The 19290-nt window shown below is 49.2% G+C and overlaps 6 protein-coding genes across 10 annotated transcripts; 4 read left to right on the top strand and 2 right to left on the bottom strand.

Annotated features, from left to right (window-relative positions):
- Nucleotides 1-2440: 2440 nt before the first annotated feature.
- Nucleotides 2441-3418, top strand: PAC1 (20S proteasome alpha subunit C1). Its single transcript, XM_078579766.1, has one exon. The coding sequence runs from the start codon at nucleotides 2528-2530 to the stop codon at nucleotides 3278-3280; it is 753 nt and encodes a 250-aa protein (XP_078435892.1). The 5' UTR covers nucleotides 2441-2527; the 3' UTR covers nucleotides 3281-3418.
- Nucleotides 3419-7247: 3829 nt separating this feature from the next.
- On the top strand, nucleotides 7248-10630 carry PHT4;3 (phosphate transporter 4;3). Of its 3 annotated transcripts, none has more exons than XM_078580295.1 (7): nucleotides 7248-7773; nucleotides 8945-9171; nucleotides 9281-9644; nucleotides 9736-9780; nucleotides 9908-10054; nucleotides 10171-10342; nucleotides 10425-10630. In XM_078580295.1, the coding sequence occupies exons 1-7, from the start codon at nucleotides 7324-7326 to the stop codon at nucleotides 10616-10618; spliced, it is 1599 nt and encodes a 532-aa protein (XP_078436421.1). In that variant the 5' UTR covers nucleotides 7248-7323; the 3' UTR covers nucleotides 10619-10630. The 3 variants fall into 3 exon arrangements, with proteins under 3 accessions (XP_078436421.1, XP_078436425.1, XP_078436422.1); XM_078580299.1 differs by having other exon boundaries at nucleotides 7632-7773; nucleotides 8982-9171; XM_078580296.1 differs by having other exon boundaries at nucleotides 7633-7773; nucleotides 8938-9171.
- A 102-nt stretch (nucleotides 10631-10732) lies between these two features.
- On the bottom strand, nucleotides 10733-12030 carry MEE59 (maternal effect embryo arrest 59). 3 transcript variants are annotated; one of them, XM_078580303.1, is made up of 4 exons: nucleotides 11706-12027; nucleotides 11267-11356; nucleotides 10957-11088; nucleotides 10733-10877 (listed from the first exon to the last, which is right to left on the bottom strand). In XM_078580303.1, the coding sequence occupies exons 1-4, from the start codon at nucleotides 11925-11927 to the stop codon at nucleotides 10836-10838; spliced, it is 486 nt and encodes a 161-aa protein (XP_078436429.1). In that variant the 5' UTR covers nucleotides 11928-12027; the 3' UTR covers nucleotides 10733-10835. The 3 variants fall into 3 exon arrangements, with proteins under 3 accessions (XP_078436429.1, XP_078436428.1, XP_078436430.1); XM_078580302.1 differs by having other exon boundaries at nucleotides 11267-11359; nucleotides 11706-12022; XM_078580304.1 differs by lacking the exon at nucleotides 11267-11356 and having other exon boundaries at nucleotides 11706-12030.
- Nucleotides 12031-12096: 66 nt separating this feature from the next.
- On the bottom strand, nucleotides 12097-15482 carry LOC144707180 (anthranilate synthase alpha subunit 1, chloroplastic-like). Its single transcript, XM_078580294.1, has 11 exons — nucleotides 15012-15482; nucleotides 14754-14944; nucleotides 14461-14653; nucleotides 14113-14264; nucleotides 13915-14030; nucleotides 13583-13829; nucleotides 13461-13517; nucleotides 13225-13377; nucleotides 13069-13149; nucleotides 12887-12973; nucleotides 12097-12423 (listed from the first exon to the last, which is right to left on the bottom strand). Exons 1-11 carry the CDS (start codon nucleotides 15256-15258, stop codon nucleotides 12097-12099), a joined length of 1851 nt encoding a protein of 616 aa, XP_078436420.1. The 5' UTR covers nucleotides 15259-15482.
- Nucleotides 15483-15533: 51 nt separating this feature from the next.
- LOC144707182 (tubulin beta-9 chain-like) lies at nucleotides 15534-17511 on the top strand. Its single transcript, XM_078580300.1, has 3 exons — nucleotides 15534-16066; nucleotides 16360-16629; nucleotides 16691-17511. The coding sequence occupies exons 1-3, from the start codon at nucleotides 15673-15675 to the stop codon at nucleotides 17368-17370; spliced, it is 1344 nt and encodes a 447-aa protein (XP_078436426.1). The 5' UTR covers nucleotides 15534-15672; the 3' UTR covers nucleotides 17371-17511.
- A 171-nt stretch (nucleotides 17512-17682) lies between these two features.
- LOC144707183 (uncharacterized) lies at nucleotides 17683-19051 on the top strand. The gene is made up of 3 exons (XM_078580301.1): nucleotides 17683-18236; nucleotides 18308-18683; nucleotides 18743-19051. The coding sequence occupies exons 1-3, from the start codon at nucleotides 17780-17782 to the stop codon at nucleotides 18888-18890; spliced, it is 981 nt and encodes a 326-aa protein (XP_078436427.1). The 5' UTR covers nucleotides 17683-17779; the 3' UTR covers nucleotides 18891-19051.
- Nucleotides 19052-19290: the final 239 nt, after the last annotated feature.

Here is a 19290-nt window from a genome sequence, read left to right as displayed (position 1 = left end):
TTTGATGACTAACCATACTCTAACTGATGACAGACGTTAGATTATACATAAATGGTAACATATGATAGGCAATATTCCATAAGGATTCAAAGTCTACTCTACAGCTTTTAAATCACAAGGTGTACCTTGGCACCCCAGGAGCTGGAAACTTAAGGATGATTTAATGGACCCTTGATTAATTAATCTATATGTCGATATAGTTAATTGATCAGTTTGGTCAATAAATATTATTGGGCCCTTAAAGTTGTTAACTTTATCGATATATGTGCCTATAGAATCACATGCATAAGATTAAAAGGACTTTAGAATATATACTATATTTTTAAGGATTTTTGTTAAAAAATCATAAAAGGATTACATGGTAATCCTAGTCATTACATCGGGGAACACCAGGGAAGATACCCAAGTAACGAGATGAGGCACCGTGCGCTTGAGTTGGGTTGCCCTTACGCCTTTAGGCCCACAACAACCATGCGCGTCTATTGGCACCACCGCTACATGCCTACACCCAGGCTGGATGTCATAGGCCTGTGGGCCTTGGCACTCGACACACTTCCCAGTCCAACCCCAATCTTGGCGCTTTGTGTGCCAGGCACCTACGCTGACACAATCGTGCACGATTTGCGTAGGCACTGCCATATTCAGCACCCCAAGCTGGGCGCAACGCGCCCAACACTACCCACTGGAGCACCACTTGTCCCACAACTGTCTCAGTGCTCTCTGTGCGCCAATGATTTAAGTTTCCTGGCGGGAAGTCTCTTGGCCACCCCCTCGCACACGTAGTGCACGCGACGTGTGCGTATCGACCCCATAGTGCACATGCGCGTGCGACGCATAGCACCTTCACGCACGTCATCTGCGCCTCTACTACCCAGCCTATGCACACGTGCACATTGTGTGGAGCACGTGCGCGCATGCCTTTGACAGCCCCGAGTGCCCAGCCATGCCGGCCTTGCCCTGATCCGCCTCCATTGCGCGCGATGAGCACAAGCATCAAAAGGGTCTTGGCTTTAAAGATCAGGGTTGGATGTTACCACCCGTAGTGTGTGTTCGTAATGTTCGCACTAAAGAACTCAATCTCAATCATGAGTCCAGCACACTACATGTGCTTGTAGCTAGCATGGAGGCCTTTGTGCAGGAATGTCGCATACTTTGGGGCCTTACAATTAGAGATAGATTCTTACAATCAAATATCAGAGAAAGAGATTAGAAATTGGTGGAGAAGATTAGAGCAATCCAACCAGGACTAATATTGATTAATCATACAATAAAGCTAGGCTTTTCTGCTTCATTCATGCATGGGGGGAATTCAAAAGCAAGACCTCACATACATTAATTTTGGGTTTTCATGCTGTCTTAAATAGAGAGTCCAGAGAAATCCATGGTCACATCAAATAGTATTTATATGTCTTCATTAGGGACAACTTGAAGGGTTATTGGAAGTCCAATTATTCCTTATAAGATTAAATAAAATACACAAAGATATTCTGTCAATAAAATATAAATGAATGATGATTCATAGATAATTATGATTTAAAGATAAGTCACAGTTAACATGCACACTTTTGTTAATAAGTCATAATCGTGTTAACTTTAGTCTCTGAAATCTTCAAAATCCCTATGTTTCAACAGGGATTTCATTAACAACAGTAATACTTATATTCACACTATTATCCTTCAGCCCACACTTGTCCATGGTTATTTTTGAAAAATGTTGTATACTACTAATGACTACTTTGGTTTGGTCTTGTTACAATCCTTCAATTCCTTCCATATTAAGCCGAATAATGCATGCACAACATTTTCCCATGTGCTCTAGACACAATTAGCACTTTGCTTGTGCATCCCAAACACAATTGAATTACCATTTATATGATCTATCTTCTAAATGATTCATCTGCATAAATATTGGCAAACAAATAAAGTAGCCCCATATGTTCAGATATGACAATATCATACCATAATCAAAATGATCGATTGCTCCGAGCGACCAGACTTAAGATAAATAAAACTGGACACCACTGTTTGCTTAAGCATCATAGAAAGTTGATGATATATGCTCCGTGTTTAAGGAAAAAAATATTGGATCCCAGTGTTAGATGAACACAACCATTCGGTAAATCTAGTAATCGAAGTGTAGCAGGATCTCATTTGTAATAAATAATTTACATTTTGAAAATGCAATGTATTTTCTTATTATTCCGTGCTATAGCCTGATGACATAATAACTGTACAGTCCATACCTACTGAGTTCACTTGTATTGATATTGCGATGGACCTATGTTAAAGACAACATCCCAAGTTCCCATTTCGGTTACAACATTATAAATTCATAACATAGCCTGGAGCAGGCCCAAGTAAATAGGCCCATTAAGCAAGGGGCATGCTTGGCGAAGGGGGCAGAGGCCGGGTAAAGAGTTATAAACGAGAGCGAGAGAGAGAGAGAGAGAGAGAGAGAGAGAGGGAGGAAGGTTTGTTCTTCGCCACTGCCCAAATCTTCGCTCTTTGTTCCTGTTTCGAAGCGAAGATGTCTCGAAGGTACGACAGCCGGACGACGATCTTCTCTCCCGAAGGCCGTCTCTACCAGGTGGAGTACGCGATGGAGGCCATCGGCAACGCCGGCTCGGCGATTGGAGTCCTCGCCAAGGACGGAGTCGTCCTGGTCGGAGAAAAGAAGGTCACTTCCAAGCTTCTCCAGAGCTCCCGATCTACCGAAAAGATGTACAAGGTCGACGACCACGTCGCGTGCGCCGTCGCCGGCATCATGTCCGACGCCAACATCCTCATCAACACGGCCCGGGTTCAGGCCCAGCGGTACGCTCTCGCCTACCAGGAGCCCATGCCCGTCGAACAGCTCGTCCAGGCGCTGTGCGATACTAAGCAGGGTTACACCCAATTTGGTGGGCTTAGACCCTTTGGCGTTTCCTTCCTCTTTGCCGGTTGGGACCGCAATTTTGGGTTTCAGCTCTACATGAGCGATCCCAGTGGGAACTATGGCGGGTGGAAGGCTGCTGCGATTGGGGCTAATAACGCTGCCGCTCAGTCGATGCTGAAGCAGGATTACAAGGAGGACATCTCGAGGGAGGATGCGGTTCAATTGGCGTTAAAGGTCCTCAGCAAGACCATGGATAGTACCAGCCTCACCTCTGAGAAGCTCGAGCTCGCTGAGATTTTTCTCTCGCCGTCGGGTGCGGTTGAGTACCATGTCTTTTCACCTGACGCGCTTGGGAAATTGCTCACCAAGTTTGGAGTGAATCAGGCTGCCGCCCCCGCAGAGTGATCTTTTGTGGGTATTTTGATTTTTCGCATGGTGTTAAGCAGTATTTTTACTTGGGATATCGTCTCCTCAACTCTTCTTTTTTAGCTCATGCTTAAACTTTCAGATATGATTCTACGATTAATCCCTTCTCTGTTTGAAGCTGTTGCTTCCATGAGTTTCGTAGACGGGTTCAATTTGATTGTTATAACTAAATTGCATATTTCATTTCAGGACATTGGCATTGGAAATTGATGCCTTTTATATTTCATCTCTTTCAACATATCAACATATCAACATATCTTTCATAAGCTCTATAAGCTCCATTATTTTGGAAATGTATGTTTATTTTATGTGAAAACATGAGAGATATGCAGATGTTGAGATCGATATCGGGGCATGTCAGCGTTCAATTACTGTTAATACGTGAGAAAGTGATAATAAACAGATTTAGATGGAGAGAGGATCGATTCCCAGTTAACCTCTCCTTTGGGATCCATTTTGTGTATCTTTTCTTGCCATCAACTCGATTTATCAAGCCATTATTTACTTTCTGTTTTTTTTTTACTTTTATTTGTTAATGGAAAATCAATGTAGATCATCTTTTTACTGTTAACGAGAGAGAGTACATGGGAATGTCTCTTTCGTCTATGTCTGTGGCTCGAACGAACAAGGAATCCACTTTATAATCTTCTGTAGACCTAAATTTTTAAAATAGCCGTCAAAGCGACTCATGGGCCTCCTGTTGCATCGAATGATGAGCAGGAAGATGATGTCTCCATTCATTCTGTTCTTGAGTTTCGCTGTAACCTTGCTGCTTTTTCCCTAATAATCCGCATTGGTCTTGCTGCTTTAATTGAGCAAGAAAGAAATCTTCTACTGTCTTAAATTAGTGACATCTTGGAACGGAACATTTTTTTTCCTCTCTCTCTTTCGCTCTATTTGCCAGTCGCGTGTTCTCCTCAGCAGTTTACTCTGGATAAGAAGTCAATTAAGCAGAAACGACTGAAATTTAGAAAGGGTAAGGCAATTAAAAAATGCCTATATTCCATCGCTTAAGTCTATGGAACAAAAGCAGGGGGTAGGATGTGAGGTACGTAATTAGCATTTCGTGCTGACTTATTTTGAAACAGACGGAAATTGTTTTTCGTCTGGTGTAAGTTTTCATTAATCCAGTTAAAAGATGAAAGCCCATTGCTAGGGATATATACCTAGTTCGACGCCAATGTATGAACTACCCCGAGGCTTTTGATTTCCAAGCTTTGTTAAACTTCGGGAGTCAATTTGATCAGATTCATCTCCACCGATGGAGAGAGGGACAAGAGAGGGATAGATAGGTAGGTACGTGTATAGAGGGAGATAGATGGAGACATAGATTTGGAGAAAAATTTAAAGAGATGTGAAGATAGATAGATATTCATCTCTCTATCACGAAATGACAATCTATCTATCTCTGTCTCAGTGTAAATCTGGAGATATATGGAGACAGAGATCGAGAGTTAATTAGATAGATAGCGATATATACATGGATAAAAAAGAAATGTAACAAATAAACCTAAATAGCTATATTGATAAAGATCTGCATACATATATATATATATATATATATATATATATATATATATATATATTGAGACAAATGGGTACAGCGCGATTTAAAAATATATTTAGACAGAGACAGATATAGAAATATAGCGACATAAGCAGAGCTATAGAGATGTAGAGATAGGTAAGTTGGTAGACATAAAGATTGAAGGAGAGAGAAAGAGAGGGAGAGAGAGAGAGGGGTAAACAGAAAGATAAACAGAAAGAGAGATAGAGAAATAGAGAGACAAAAACGTAGCTATTGAGAGAGCTAATAGAGGGAGAGATAAAACAGAGCTATTGAGAGATAGCTGATAAGGGAGAGATAAAAACAGAGCTATTCAGAGATGGATGGTTAGAGGGATGGATATCTGATAGAGAGAGATAGAGAGAAATAGAGATGACGGAGAGAGACAGGTAGAAAGATGAGAAAGAGATAGACTAGAGAGAGAGGAGAGGGAGATAGACTAGAGAGAGGGAGGAGAGAGTTAAACCAGAGAGAGAGGAGAGAGAGCTAGACTAGAGAGAGGGAGGAGAGAGATAGACCAGAGAGAGAGGAGAGAGAGATAGACTAGAGAGAGAAGAGAGAGATAGAGTAGAGAGAGATATAGATTAGGGAGAAAGAGGAGAGAAGAGAGAGACGGATAGATAGAGGAGAGAGGAGAGAGCTAGACTAGAGAGAGAGGAGAGGGAGATAGACTAGAGAGAGGGAGGGGAGAGATAGACCACAGAGAGAGGAGAGAGAAATATACTAGAGAGATAGGAGAGAGATAGACTAGAGAGATAGGAGAGAGATAGACTAGAGAGAGAGAGGAGAGAGATAAACTAGAGAGAGGAGAGAAATAGACTTATAGTTTTGGATCGTCCCGGATGTGGACAATGGACGGGATGGGACGAATTTTTCATCCAATGGTACGAAGACCGTCCCGTCCAGTCCTCCCACTAAGAATTTTCATCCCATCCGAGGAAAAAACTGTCCTGACCTTCGTCCTAGACCAAAAAAACCCGTTTGATATTTTTAATACATTAATATAGGTTTTTCTAAGTTTTTTAGGGAAATATGGGGGAGAGAGAATGCAATGGGACATGCACAATTATTTCTGAGTGTCGTCAGTTTGCACGCACATAAAAACACAGGGACTTTGGTGCAAATTATTACAGGGAGGCCACATGGCTACATCTCAAACCATCAGATGTGAATCCAGCGGTTTTTTGTCCAGATTCGTCCGTCCATCGTCAGAGACCTCCGGATTGACAATTTTTCGTCCCACAAAACAAAAAAATGTCCCGTCCAGTGGTCCCAAGGATGAAATTTCGTCCAATCCCTTGGACAGGACGATTTTTTCGTCCCAAGATGAAAAAATTGTCCCGTCCGCGTCCTTGCACAATAGATAGATGTCACACGGTCAAATCTCTAAGCTAGGACAATTGCTTGGATCTGGCACGTGCCGGCCTCAATGCTTGGAGCAAAATATTGAGCAGCCTCGATCTCTTGCAGTAGCTTAAGATTGCATAGAATGGGTTAGAGGAGAGGGTGGGGATGCAGTCCAGTCAAGGAATAGTGTCATTGCATTGATATCACAAAAGGTTACATCGTAGTCGTGTTCATGACATGGAGAAGACTATGGATGATACTGAAGTAATGAGATGAGGCGCCTTGCCTAGGGTAGTGTCGTCCCTGCCCCTCGAGGCTTGCCACTCCACGCGCGTGCCCGCCAGCCCTGCCCCTACACATGTGCCCCTGGGCCGGGCTCCTTGCGCCCACGAGCGTGGCGATTACACACGCCACCTCTGCATTGACGATCAGACACGCCACCAGCACCCGCGCCCCGCACGCGCAATGCATGCAAGGCCCGCGCAGCCGCTGCATGGCTCCCCGCACAACTCCGTGCCATGCCCTGTGGCACTGTTGCCTGCGCGCCCAGCACGCGCAAACCTCGCCTGATCCGTCCTACCTAAGCCCGAATGGGCACGCGCACCATTCACAGTGTATCACCACTACAAGGGCGATGGCCTGAAAGATCAGGTAGGGCGTCACCACCCATAGTACGTCGTAGTACTAAATAGGACTCAGTCATTACAGATCGCGAGTCTAACGCTAACACGCCCTCCCAATAAGTACGCAGGCCTTTGGGCAGGGAATGGCGCCTAGTTAGGGGCCTAACAATATACTATAGAGAGAGAGGAGAGAGAGGAGAGAGAGGAGAGAGATATAATAGAGAGAGAGGAGAGATAGACGAGAGAGAGAGGAGAGATAGACGAGAGAGAGAGGAGAGGGAGATAAATTAGAGAGAGAGAGTAAAGAGAGGAGAGAGAGATAGAGGAGAGATAGAGAGAATCGCCGAAGCTATCTTCACGCGTCAGTATGAGAGAGAAATGTGAGGTCTTCTCTCGGCCCAAATTGAGTCCAATGTGACGTCAGAAGGCATCCCCCACGAAGCCCGTAGGCTCTCCCCCTTCCTCTTCCATCCGCGGATGCGGTCATGAGCTGCGCATACTCTTCCTTCCTCCTCGCGCCTCAACCCCATCCTTCCATCCTCCGCTCTCGCCATGAAAGGAGCTCGCCGCTTCCATCCCGCCGAAGAGTCTCGCGAGCGCCGCGCGATCCTTCGTCCTCCTCCGTGGGTTCCCTCCAGAGCAATTACATCTCTCTGCAACGCGCGCCAGCGGCCAACTACTCCTCTTCTTTCCCTCGGCGTGTCTTCCAAGGATCGGGTCCTTCCCAGAGTCCTTCGCCGGACGACGATGGCGGAGAGCTGCTCCGGAGGAGGCCCAGCCTTGTGGAGTTTCTCACCTCGGAGAGGGTGAAGGTCGTGGCCATGATGGCGCTGGCTCTGGCCCTCTGCAACGCCGATAGGGTGGTCATGTCCGTCGCCATCGTCCCCATGTCCGCCGCCCGCGTCTGGTCCAAGTCCTTCGCCGGCGTCGTCCAGGTAATGGGCGCTTTCCTTCCTTTTCCGTTCTTCCCCCCGCTTCGGACTTTAAAATTTTTAAGTAAAATAACTCCTGCAGTGTGTTGAGATTGCATGTTTTTTAAGTCCTGTATAATCCTCGCTGAATTTCGCTTGACTAGGCCCTCATTAAAAACACAATCATCAATAGAAGAAAACGGGAGTCATCTTTCATTTGTTTCCGGTGAACTGGAGGATGAAAATAAGCATATTATCATTTAACCTAAACTAAGAAGAATTAAGAAAAAATAAGAAGAAGGTGCATTGATTTGTTTTGATGTAAATTGACCCATCTCTAAAATTCTGCATGTTAGCTAAATGCAACATTATATTCTTAGTTTGGCGTTCTTGTTTGGTTCTGATCCTACATCAGTCAATAGTCATCTATAACTCAGCACTCATTCGTCTCTGCGTAAAAACCCATCTCTAAAATTCTGATTGTTATCTACATGCATCTTTAAAGTACTTCGCTTGGTTTGTTGCTTCTGGTTGGACTCTGATTCTACATCAGTCACGAATAACTGAAATTAAGAAAAAAAGAAGCTGCATTCATTTTAATAGGATCCTTGATAGGATCCTAATCCTATCTAGGGGTAATTTCGTCATTTAGCCCACATGGGCATTTTAGACATTTGCTGTTATGTATTTCCCTTTAAATAGGGATGCCCTCCCAAAGGGAGGGCAGCCAAGAAGATAGAAAGAAGTTCTTGTCTCGCCTCTCCTCATCTGGGTCTGGTCCCCTTCTCTCCCTCCACGATCCCCTATCCTTGGGATCGTCTCACCGGATCTTCAGCCGGCTCGTCCCTGGTCGACCCCTCTTCCCACTCTGTTCAACCCCTCTTATCATTCCCTTTTCACCTCTCTACCCCGAGAAATTCTACCCTCCTCGTCCCCAAATCTCCTTACGTATCACATTTTTCTGCTTGTGAAGCCTGCATGTAGTCTATACATGCATCGTTAGATTATTTTTCTTGGCGCTGGTTCTGGTTGGGCTCTGATTCTACATCAGTCACGAATAACTGAAATTAAGAAAACAAGAAGCTGCATTCATTTTTTTCGATTGTGAAACCTGCATGTAGTCTATACATGCATCGTTAGATTATTTTTCTTGGCGCTGGTTCTGTTTGGGCTCTGATTCTACATCAGTTGGTAGTCATCTTTCCTGTGGGGATACCTGCTGTCCCCCTTAGTTGGCGGTGCTCTGGTGGACTACTACGGCGGCAAGCTGGTCATGGCCTGGGGGGTGGCCCTCTGGTCTTTTGCCACCTTCCTCACCCCGTGGGCTGCCGACCGTTCCATTTGGGCTTTGCTCTCGATGCGCGTCCTCCTCGGGGTGGCTGAAGGGGTGGCGCTTCCTAGCATGAACAACATGGTCTCAAGGTATATCATTCTACTGCCCAGGGGGCCGATATCCGTCTTCGACACCATCATCATTCCTTTTAAATTTGATATTTGATACTGATATCGGACGAGCATCTGTTGGTTGAAGGTGGTTTCCTCTGACCGAGAGATCGGGGGCAGTGGGGCTGGCCATGGCGGGGTTCAGCCTGGGCAGTGCAATTGGGCTGTTGCTTTCTCCTGTGATCATGTCCAAGGCGGGGGTGTTCGGCCCATTTGTGATATTTGGGCTGTTTGGTTTCCTTTGGGTATTGGTTTGGGTGTCAGGCATCAGGACCTCTCCAAATACTCATCCTCAGATATCCAAGTATGAGCTTGAGTATATCATGGCTGGAAGACCTCAGAGAGAGACTGCTAAGGCTGCCAAATCAGCAGGGCTTTTTCCCCCCATCAGACGCCTTCTCTCAAAGATGCCAACGTGGGCCCTTATTCTGGCCAACGCCATGCACAGCTGGGTGAGAACTTACAACTTCCTACCGATAACTCAAAAATTTTCACCTCAAAATTTATTGTTTCTTTTAATTGGACAATGGGTTTGGATTGCAGGGCTTTTTTGTTAACCTCTCGTGGATGCCTCTCTACTTCAACATGGTATAGATCACCCTCTCTCTCCCTCTACTTTTATCTCTTTCTGCCGGTTTCTCTTGACCCGGTTATATCTGTCTGTTGGTGGAGGCGGGGGTTAATTAGCTAAATTTTGTTTTGACTTGCTTGACAGATATATCGCGTTGACCTGAGACAGGCCGCATGGTTCAGTGCTGGCCCGTGGGCTGTCATGGCGGTCCTCGGCTACTCAGCTGGCGTCGTATCTGACTTGCTCATCCGGCGTGGTATGCCGGTCACCGCCACGAGGAAGCTCATGCAGGTAACCTGCCGCAGCACCATCCTGGCCTTGAGCGTTGACCCTCATCTGGGGGAGCTATTTTCTACTTTGTACTGGAATTTTGTTTTTTCGATTTGTTCTAATCCTCTTTCCTGCAGTCGATCGGTTTTATTGGGCCGGGCTTGGCTATATTGGGCTTGAATGCATGCAGTGGGCCGATTGCAGCGTCTGCGTCGCTAACGGCAGCGGTGGGCCTGAGCTCCTTCAGCCACTGCGGCTTTCTGGTCAACATTCAAGAAATCGCCCCCAAGTACACGGGGGTTCTACACGGTGAGTGACCGATTGAGTGTGTGAGAGTTGACTTCGACTTATGTTCACTTCGATCTATGTTGACTCATGAGCACTGTCACAGGGATGTCTAACACGGCGGGGACGATGGCGGCGATCATGGGGACGGTCGGGGCGGGGTTTTTCGTGGAGCGAGTGGGTTCCTTCCGAGGGTTCCTCATGCTCACCTCTCTCATGTACTTCCTCAGCGCCCTGTTCTGGAATGTATTTGCCACTGCCGACCCCGTTGACTTTGACTCTGACACAAATAGCCGTTAAATACTCGGTCAACTCCAGAGGTCAAACCCTCTTCTCCCCCATAAAACTCTTCAGAGCCGATGTAGATACATGGGGAGATAGAGGCAGACAGACACAATGTGAAGGACAGACACAGAGAGAAGTTGACTTTATTCAGAGGTATTGCGGGGTTCCAAACAATTGCCCTCGTTATTTAAAATGATATGCCAGACGATGCAGGTGTCGAGGTCCGATCGGATCAGAGGTCGCTCCGGCCCGGTTTGTTGGAGGTGGGCACAACCTGTCATAAGAACATCCAGTGAATTGATGTTCTTTTAGGTTTGGGTTTTTTCTAGTAATATTTTAGACTGGTAACTTACCAATTCAGCGGAGGGGATCCAGTCATTGGTGGCGGGGTTGCTCCTGCAAGACTCGTGGTGGTCGCCGTCTTCTGCTCCCAGTTTGAGCGGACTGACACGAGGCTCTTCAATCCTGATGAATCCTGCGCCCGTCTGAAACGATTAAAAAAAGAGCGAATGAATCGCCGGTCAATTTCAAGGGAATTCTCAAGAATCAAGCGATCTGACTTGACAAGAAGTAACAGCTCCTCAGCGGAAAAGAAGAATGATATCAAACGGACGACCTCAGAGACCAAAACACTAGAACGTAGATTAACCGTTCAGGATGTACCGTGTGGTGCTGCTTGCCCACGCCGTTAAGATCCTTGTAGTACTCCGTCTCTGAGAACTCTTCCCCGGGTTCGGTTCCACCACAGATCAACTTCTGCAGCAAGAGGACGAAACAGAGAGGCAGACAGTTGGTTCAATAGCACCGTCATGCCAAGCAAGGAGGAACCAGACAATCCCCTCTTTTCTTGTTTTAATAAAATTGACGAGCTGTCAGCTCTCAAGAACCATCAATTGTGAATTCCAACACAGATCAGCTTCCGTGGAGATAAAACATCGCCAGGCCAGAAATTGTTCATTCGATTGAGTTCAACATCGAAAGAACAAACGGAGCTCGGATCCAAGCAGGATCGGAAGAGGCGACGACAATGCGGAGAATGGAGGCAGAAAATCGCGGAGAAAATCAAGAGGCAGAGAGATCAGAAGAGGCCAGGGAAGATCACCTCGGGGTCGGCCTCGAGGTCGTGGAGACGATCGATCTCAGGAGCGTGGCCGCCCTCGGAGGACTCGAGGGCGTCGGCGTATTGCGCGGAGAACTCGCTGCGCTGGGGCTTGGTGTGGCGTTTGGGCGCCACGCCCTCAAAATACGCCTGCGTCTCCTCCACCACCCTCGCCTCCTCCTCCGCCGACAGATGAGAATCGCTCCGATCTGGTCGCGTCGCCATCGCTCTTCCCCTCTTCCTCTCTTCCTCCTCCGGAGCCTGAGGCCTGAGCTTCTCTCCTGCCGGCGAGAAATATCTCGGGGTCTTATCCAGTACCGTATCGCGCGCATTAAACGTTGGTGGTTATTTACAATTATTAAGGCGGGGGCGGAATGGGCCCACGAGTGGGCCTTCAAAGCCCATAGGCTTTCTCGGAGAGGAAGGCGGCCTCGGCCAGGTCGATGGCGACGGAGGGGGCGGCGGCCTTGTTCTCGCACTCGCGCTGCTCGCTGTCCGGGTCGCTGTCGGCCACGATGCCGGCGCCGGCCTGGAGGTGCGCCACCCACTCGCGGCGGCGCCGCCCCTCGCCGCCGCCGTCTCCGGCGGCGGGGAGGAAGACGATGGTCCGTAAGGCCAGGCCCAGCTCCATGTCCCCCCCCAGCGTCACCCCCCCGAACCCCCCGCTGTAGGGCCCGCGCCGCGTCACCTCCAGCTCATCTATTAACTCCATCGCCCTCACCTGTAGCATAAAAGAAAGAGGTGAAACTTTAGAAAGAGAGATAAATTTTAAGAGACAGAGAGATAAATATTTGGAGAGAGAGAGATGAATCTGATATATATCTTAAGATATATATCTTAAGATATAGATAGCGAGATGAAACTTAAGAAAGAGAGATGTGAATCTTTAGAGATAGAGAGAGATGAATCTTTAGAGATAGAGAGAGATGAGTGTTTGGAGAGATGAATATTTAGAGATAGAGAGATAAGTGTTTAGAGAGAAAGATGAATCTTGAGAGATAGAAGATATGAATCTTTAGAGATAGTGAGAGAGATTAATCTTTACAGAGACAAATCTTTAGAAATATAGAGAGAGATAAATCTGTAGATAGAGAGATTTTTGGAGAGAGATATATAAATCTTCGGAGATAGAGAGAGATGAAGCTCTAGAGATAGAGAGAGAGAGCGACGAACAGTAACGTCACCTTGGGTACGCCGGTGACCGTGCCGACGGGCATGGATGCGTGTAAAGCGTCCCAACAGGTCGCGCCTTCCCTCAGCTCTCCGGTGACCTGCCCATTTTCACAAGTAATGAGGGGTTATTATAAAAACCAGAAAAAAATTACAAGACTGGACTGATGAGTAAAATTCAACGTCCGCCTCTTACGGTGGATCTCATATGCATGACGTGCGAGTATCTGTCGACATTCATCAGGTCCTCCACTTGCACGGTCCCGAACTTTGAGACCTGCAATCGCCGGAAGATCTCGGAATTCATTTCCATCAATTAATCCGACGGCAGAGCGCCCGCGACGTGGCTCACCCTTCCGACGTCATTTCTCCCCAGATCGACGATCATGATGTGCTCTGCACGCTCCTTCTCGTCCGTTACCATCTTCTGTTCCAGCGCGAGATCTTCTTCCTCGGTCCGCCCTCTCCGAGCAGTCCCAGCGAGCGCCCTGTTGAAGAACTTGCCCTGCCCACGACCCAAGAAAAAAGAAAAAAAAAAAAATTTTTTTTTTCTCCCAAGTCCTAATAAACAGAGCAGAGAGGACTTACTTTCTTCACGCGGAGAAGCATATCGGGGCTTGAGGCGACAAGAGTGCATCCTCTGGCCTGATTTATTTTTTTGATAATTTAATAAATGAGCGGCAAAAAAAATAGGTACGGGGCGGACGTACCTGTAGATACGTCATGTAAGGGCTTGGATTCACGACTCTCATTGATCTGTAGACTTCAAACGGATGGGCGAAGGTCCGACGCTCAAAACGCTGGCTCAGGACGATCTGGTAGATGTCCCCGGCCATTATGTGCTCTTTCGCGCGACGCACCGCGTTCTTGTACGTCTCTGGGGACATGGTCGGCTTGGTTAGCGACCTCCTGAATTCTCGAGCAGGCGCGTCTGCGCGGCCTGGCGATAGTTTTGGCCTGACGGTGGCAAAAAAATAACATGGTAGACTGAGTATTCAGAGCTCAACAACGACGAGAGTTTGACGAACCATCTGCCACTCACGGATCGACGTTTTGCAACTTGGACATCAAAATGTTCAGATTTTTCTTCCCGTCGGTGTAGGCCGACTCTATGGACGGGAACCGGTCCACTCGAACCCAATGAATCACGTGTGCTTTCTGACACGAATACGAAATAAAAAAAAACATTAATCCGGGGATTCACAATCGACGAGTGAATTATATGGAAAAAAGAAGCTACCTTCTCGACATGGTCGAAGACGATGAGGTTGTTGTAGAGACCCAGGTGAATATCCGGTAGATTTCTGTCGTCTACGGGAGCTTTTGAGAACGGGAGTTTCTTCCTTTCAACGTACCGCACCGTATCGTAAGAGAAGTAACCCACCAAGCCACCTAGAAAACCCCATGAATTCGTAGTTTCTGACATCACTTTCATGCAGAGAGAACTAGACGACAGAGACTAGAGAATGAAACGCGCTAAAGTGGAAGACAAAGGAAGGCTGTATCTACTATAAACAATGCAAGATTACGAATATCCATGCTGAAGTTGGAATTCAGGGGCTGCAAGGTGAAGAGGGGAGGGATCTACCGCAGAAGACGTCGTCTGGTAGAGCGTCGATGGATTGCGAGTTCCAGTTCTCCATGATCCTACGTGGGACTGCCGTAGGATCATCGGCATGCTCTACGCTCGTCTTCCCGTCGTCGTGATCGATGACGGTGACCATGTTCTCCTTGGCCACGATCTCGATGGCGGGATTAGCGCCGACGATGCTAAACCTCGCCTATCCCGAGGGATGAACCGAGACAATTCAACATAATAACGTTTAAAAAAACCTGAAGAGACGAAACAGCAATTAAGGTCTTATGAGTTTCGTTGATTACCGCATTGGGCCCTTTAGAGCCCTGGTTTACGGACTCAAAGAGGAAGCTAGGGGCGTCGGTCTCATCCTCCTTGACGAGGCACCGGTATGCTTGAACAGGACTAAGGTAGTCGCAGAATATTCTGCGGGAAATAGCAACAATGTTCGCGCTCCGGGCCGCTTCCGCGAATCTAGCGGCCTCGCCATCAATTCCTGGAGAAATCGAGGACATGCATCGGCGAATAAACGACATAAAGAAGAAAAATACAAGGAAGAACACCTGTCAAAAGAGTTCCTGGCCGCGGGGGAGAGAGCTCGGCGCGACAGCTCGTCGGGTGGCCGCGCGCTAACAGTAGTCCGCGAGAACCGCGGTGAAAACGCGCAAACGACGAGCGTCGACTCGCCAAGCGACGAGAATTGCAAGAAGCGAGGCAAATCTGTGGCGCGAGCGCGATAGCCGCTTCCATGTCGCGGAATTCCCTGAATCTCTCCGTCCAGGGCGGGGCGGACAAGGCGCAGAGCTCCATTGACCAACCTCGAAGGAATCAGAGACAACGACCTTTCCTGCCAGAGGAGGAGACGGTTGACGGGGCGTCGCCGGCACCTGCCCACGTGTCGACCTCCCACTGGGCCCCCTCCCGATTTAAAAAATACCGTCTCCGGGCCCCACCGCTAAATGGGCCGATTTTCCCGCCCAGTTCCTCCCCTGCCTCAACCGTCAGCCACGATCCCCCTCCCTCTCTTTTTCTCTCGAATATCGCGCTTGGTATATTTTCCTCATACTTAGTCTGGCATTATTTCGTCATCCTTCTCGATCGCGCGACTGTTCAGCGACTTCAAAGGTGTGCTCTGTGCTAGGGTTTCCTCCTCCTCGTCCTCGCGCCTCGCTCTCGCCCCCTCTCCGAGTCTTCTTCTTCGGCGGCGATCTCGATTCGGCGAAGATGCGTGAGATCCTCCACATCCAGGGCGGGCAGTGCGGGAACCAGATCGGGGCCAAGTTCTGGGAGGTGGTCTGCGCCGAGCACGGCATCGATGCGACCGGGAGGTACACTGGCACCACAGATCTGCAGCTGGAGAGGGTGAACGTGTACTACAATGAGGCTAGCTGTGGGCGGTTCGTCCCCCGCGCCGTCCTCATGGATCTGGAGCCGGGGACTATGGACAGTGTCCGATCTGGGCCTTACGGCCAGATCTTCCGTCCGGATAACTTTGTGTTTGGCCAATCTGGTGCCGGAAATAACTGGGCCAAGGGGCACTACACCGAGGGGGCGGAGCTGATCGATTCGGTTCTAGATGTGGTACGCAAGGAGGCGGAGAACTGCGACTGTATTCAGGGTATGACACAACCGTTCCTCTAATCTTAATTTCGCAGGATAGTTTTCTCCTAGATCGATGACTGTCTCTCCGTCCTGAGATCTATGAACGGACAGGTCATCGATCCCCTTGTATTTTTTTCCATCCATCTACCATATTTATGCAGTGTCAGTGATATCCGTCGAGAAGTAATTTTTTGTGCAATGTTTCATTTCCGTTGCATCAACCCCATTGTTCGCGTCGGATATGTGATCTTACCTTTGTAGAATTGACGAGCACACGACTGATACGATATAATTTTGATTATGTCGCAGGGTTCCAAGTCTGCCACTCTCTCGGAGGAGGAACAGGATCCGGAATGGGAACCCTGTTGATATCTAAGATCAGGGAGGAGTATCCCGATCGCATGATGCTGACCTTCTCCGTGTTCCCGTCTCCAAAGGTATCCGACACAGTCGTGGAGCCCTACAACGCCACGCTCTCCGTCCACCAGCTGGTCGAAAACGCCGACGAGTGCATGGTCCTGGACAACGAAGCCCTCTACGACATCTGCTTCAGGACTCTCAAGCTGACCACCCCGAGCTGTAAGTGCCCCTGATCATCTTCCTCCCCCGCGAGATCTGAACCGTCTGATTTTCATTGCAGTCGGGGATCTGAACCACCTGATCTCGGCGACCATGTCGGGGGTGACGTGCTGCCTGAGGTTCCCGGGGCAGCTGAACTCGGACCTGAGGAAGCTGGCCGTGAACCTGATCCCGTTCCCGCGGCTGCACTTCTTCATGGTGGGGTTCGCGCCGCTGACGTCGCGCGGCTCGCAGCAGTACCGCGCCCTGACCGTGCCGGAGCTGACCCAGCAAATGTGGGACGCCAAGAACATGATGTGCGCGGCGGACCCGCGCCACGGGCGCTACCTGACGGCCTCGGCGGTGTTCCGCGGGAAGATGAGCACCAAGGAGGTGGACGAGCAGATGCTCAACGTGCAGAACAAGAACTCCTCCTACTTCGTCGAGTGGATCCCCAACAACGTGAAATCCACGGTCTGCGACATCCCCCCCATCGGGCTGAAGATGGCGTCCACCTTCATCGGCAACTCGACCTCGATCCAGGAGATGTTCGGGCGGGTGAGCGAGCAGTTCACGGCCATGTTCAGGCGCAAGGCCTTCCTGCACTGGTACACGGGCGAGGGCATGGACGAGATGGAGTTCACCGAGGCCGAGAGCAACATGAACGACCTCGTCTCCGAGTACCAGCAGTACCAGGACGCCACCGCCGAGGATGACGCCGACTACGAGGAGGAAGAGGACGCCGAGGCCACCACCTACTAGTTTTAGTTTTCTTCCTTTCTTTCCTTCTCTATGCTTCTCGTCTCTTCTTTTTTCCTGGATTTCTCCGCTGCTGTCTCGCAGTCATCGCTGCTGCTTATGCTACGCTCTACCCATTTGCTTGCTATCGTTCTTTGGATTTTCTCTTCTTCTTTCCCTCCGTATTTTAACGGGTATTGATCCGTGATTGGAATCGTCGTAACTCAGCTGATGATGACGAGTTGCGGGTACATCGGGGTTCAAAATTTGATCCGATGGGAGGGAGGGAACTACATTCATAATTTGTGGAAAAAGTGCCCGCCAAAAAGATTTGAGTTTGCTAGATATATCAACGGAAGAACGGGCATTTATGTTTGATTCCCGCTCAGTACGACCGATTGAAACTCTCCGATCGTCGTCGCCGTAGGAGGATATGATGGGGCGGCGGGGAAACCCGTCGGAGGAGGCCGCCGGCGCAGGTGGCAGGGGGAAGGTGACGCCGGTGCAAATCGCGTTCCTGGTCGAGCGTTACTTGGAGGACAAAGGCTACGCGTCGACTCTCGCGTCCTTTCGGTCAGAGGCGGCGACCCATGTCTCCAGGAAGAGGAGACGACAGCGCTTGCCCAAAGGCCTCCTCACTCTCCAGCAGATCCTCGAAGAATACGTCACGCTCAAGGAGCAACGAATCGTCCTGGATCGGGAGAAGCAACGAGTCGACGCTGTCATCCGCGGGATCGACGAAGCCGTTCAAGCCTACCGCTCCTCAGCTGCGCCGCCTCGCGCCTCTAAATTTCTGTCAGCGCCGTCGACTCCCCACGCTCCGCTCCCGCCGGGGGTGTCTTTCGTCCCCAGCCATGGCCATCTGGCCACCTTCCAAACTCGCTCTCCAGGTGAGCAGCCGGAAATCGATCTCCCTTCTCCCTATTCTCTTCATCTCTGGCGATGTTCTTGGCCATCGCAGGAAGCGTTCCCAGCTTGGATTCCGTATCCCCGACCTTTCCTCTGAATGCGGGACAGCAAGTCGCTGTTCTTCCGCTCAGCGGCGCTTCTCCAGGAAGTCAGCTCAGAGAGCCGTCTTCCCGAGCGTCGTCCGCGGCGAAGATTCTCTTCGCGCAGCCGCCCGACTCGGCTCCTTGGCAGGAGAGGCCCGAAGAGACTCAACGGGGCTCAACCAAACTGGTCAACGTGAGTAGCGGGCCGGGCTCTGACATCGGAGAGAAGGCCGGGACCGGGGAAGATGACTTTGATTTCAGCAATCTCTGCTTTGATCTCTCCAGCTCTGATCTCCACTTCTTGAACATCCACCTCGGCCCCGACGGCCTCGCCCAGGCTCCCGTGTAAGTTGGCCAACGCTCAATCTCGGAGAAAAACCCGTCTAACCGGACTTCTCGACCAGGGAGGAAGCCGAGTCGAGCCAGCGGCTCGACCGAGAAGAACCCGCCGGCGAGAAAGGCTCGACCGGCGGCGGCGGCGCCGTGACGGCGACCCGAGGCGTCACGAAGCGGGTCAAGCTCTCCAACCCCGGCGACCCGCCCTCCCTCTGAACTCCGGACATTCCTCACGGACACTCATCAGGACCACATAAAAGAATAATGTAATTAGGGACATGCCAAAACTTCTTTGTTCCTGTTGCATTTGGTCAACTAACGCCAATAGCCCGGAACATGGTTTCCGCTGCGGAAATTTCTTCCGGGATTTTCTTGAATATCTCCTTCTGTTTAGTTGTGTTTCATGAGATCTCTAGCTTCATTATTCTACTCCGAGTCTCAAACTAACCGGGAGGAACGTCGGACGAGCAAACTATTCAAGAAGAAGAAAATAACATTTAGAGTGCTGGGAAATAGAGAGCCAGCGAGAAGAAGCTCGTGCGGAGATGATGATTTCCTTTTTATTATCCACCAGTGCTGACATTTCAAAGGACCAGCTTGGTTGATTGGGTAACTA

The sequence above is a fragment of the Wolffia australiana genome, chromosome 8 (assembly GCF_029677425.1).
Source record: "Wolffia australiana isolate 7733 chromosome 8, ASM2967742v1".
NCBI classification, from domain to species: domain Eukaryota; kingdom Viridiplantae; phylum Streptophyta; class Magnoliopsida; order Alismatales; family Araceae; genus Wolffia; species Wolffia australiana.
Note: the sequence above shows the minus strand (reverse complement) of the source record. Positions and strands in the feature narration are given on the sequence as shown.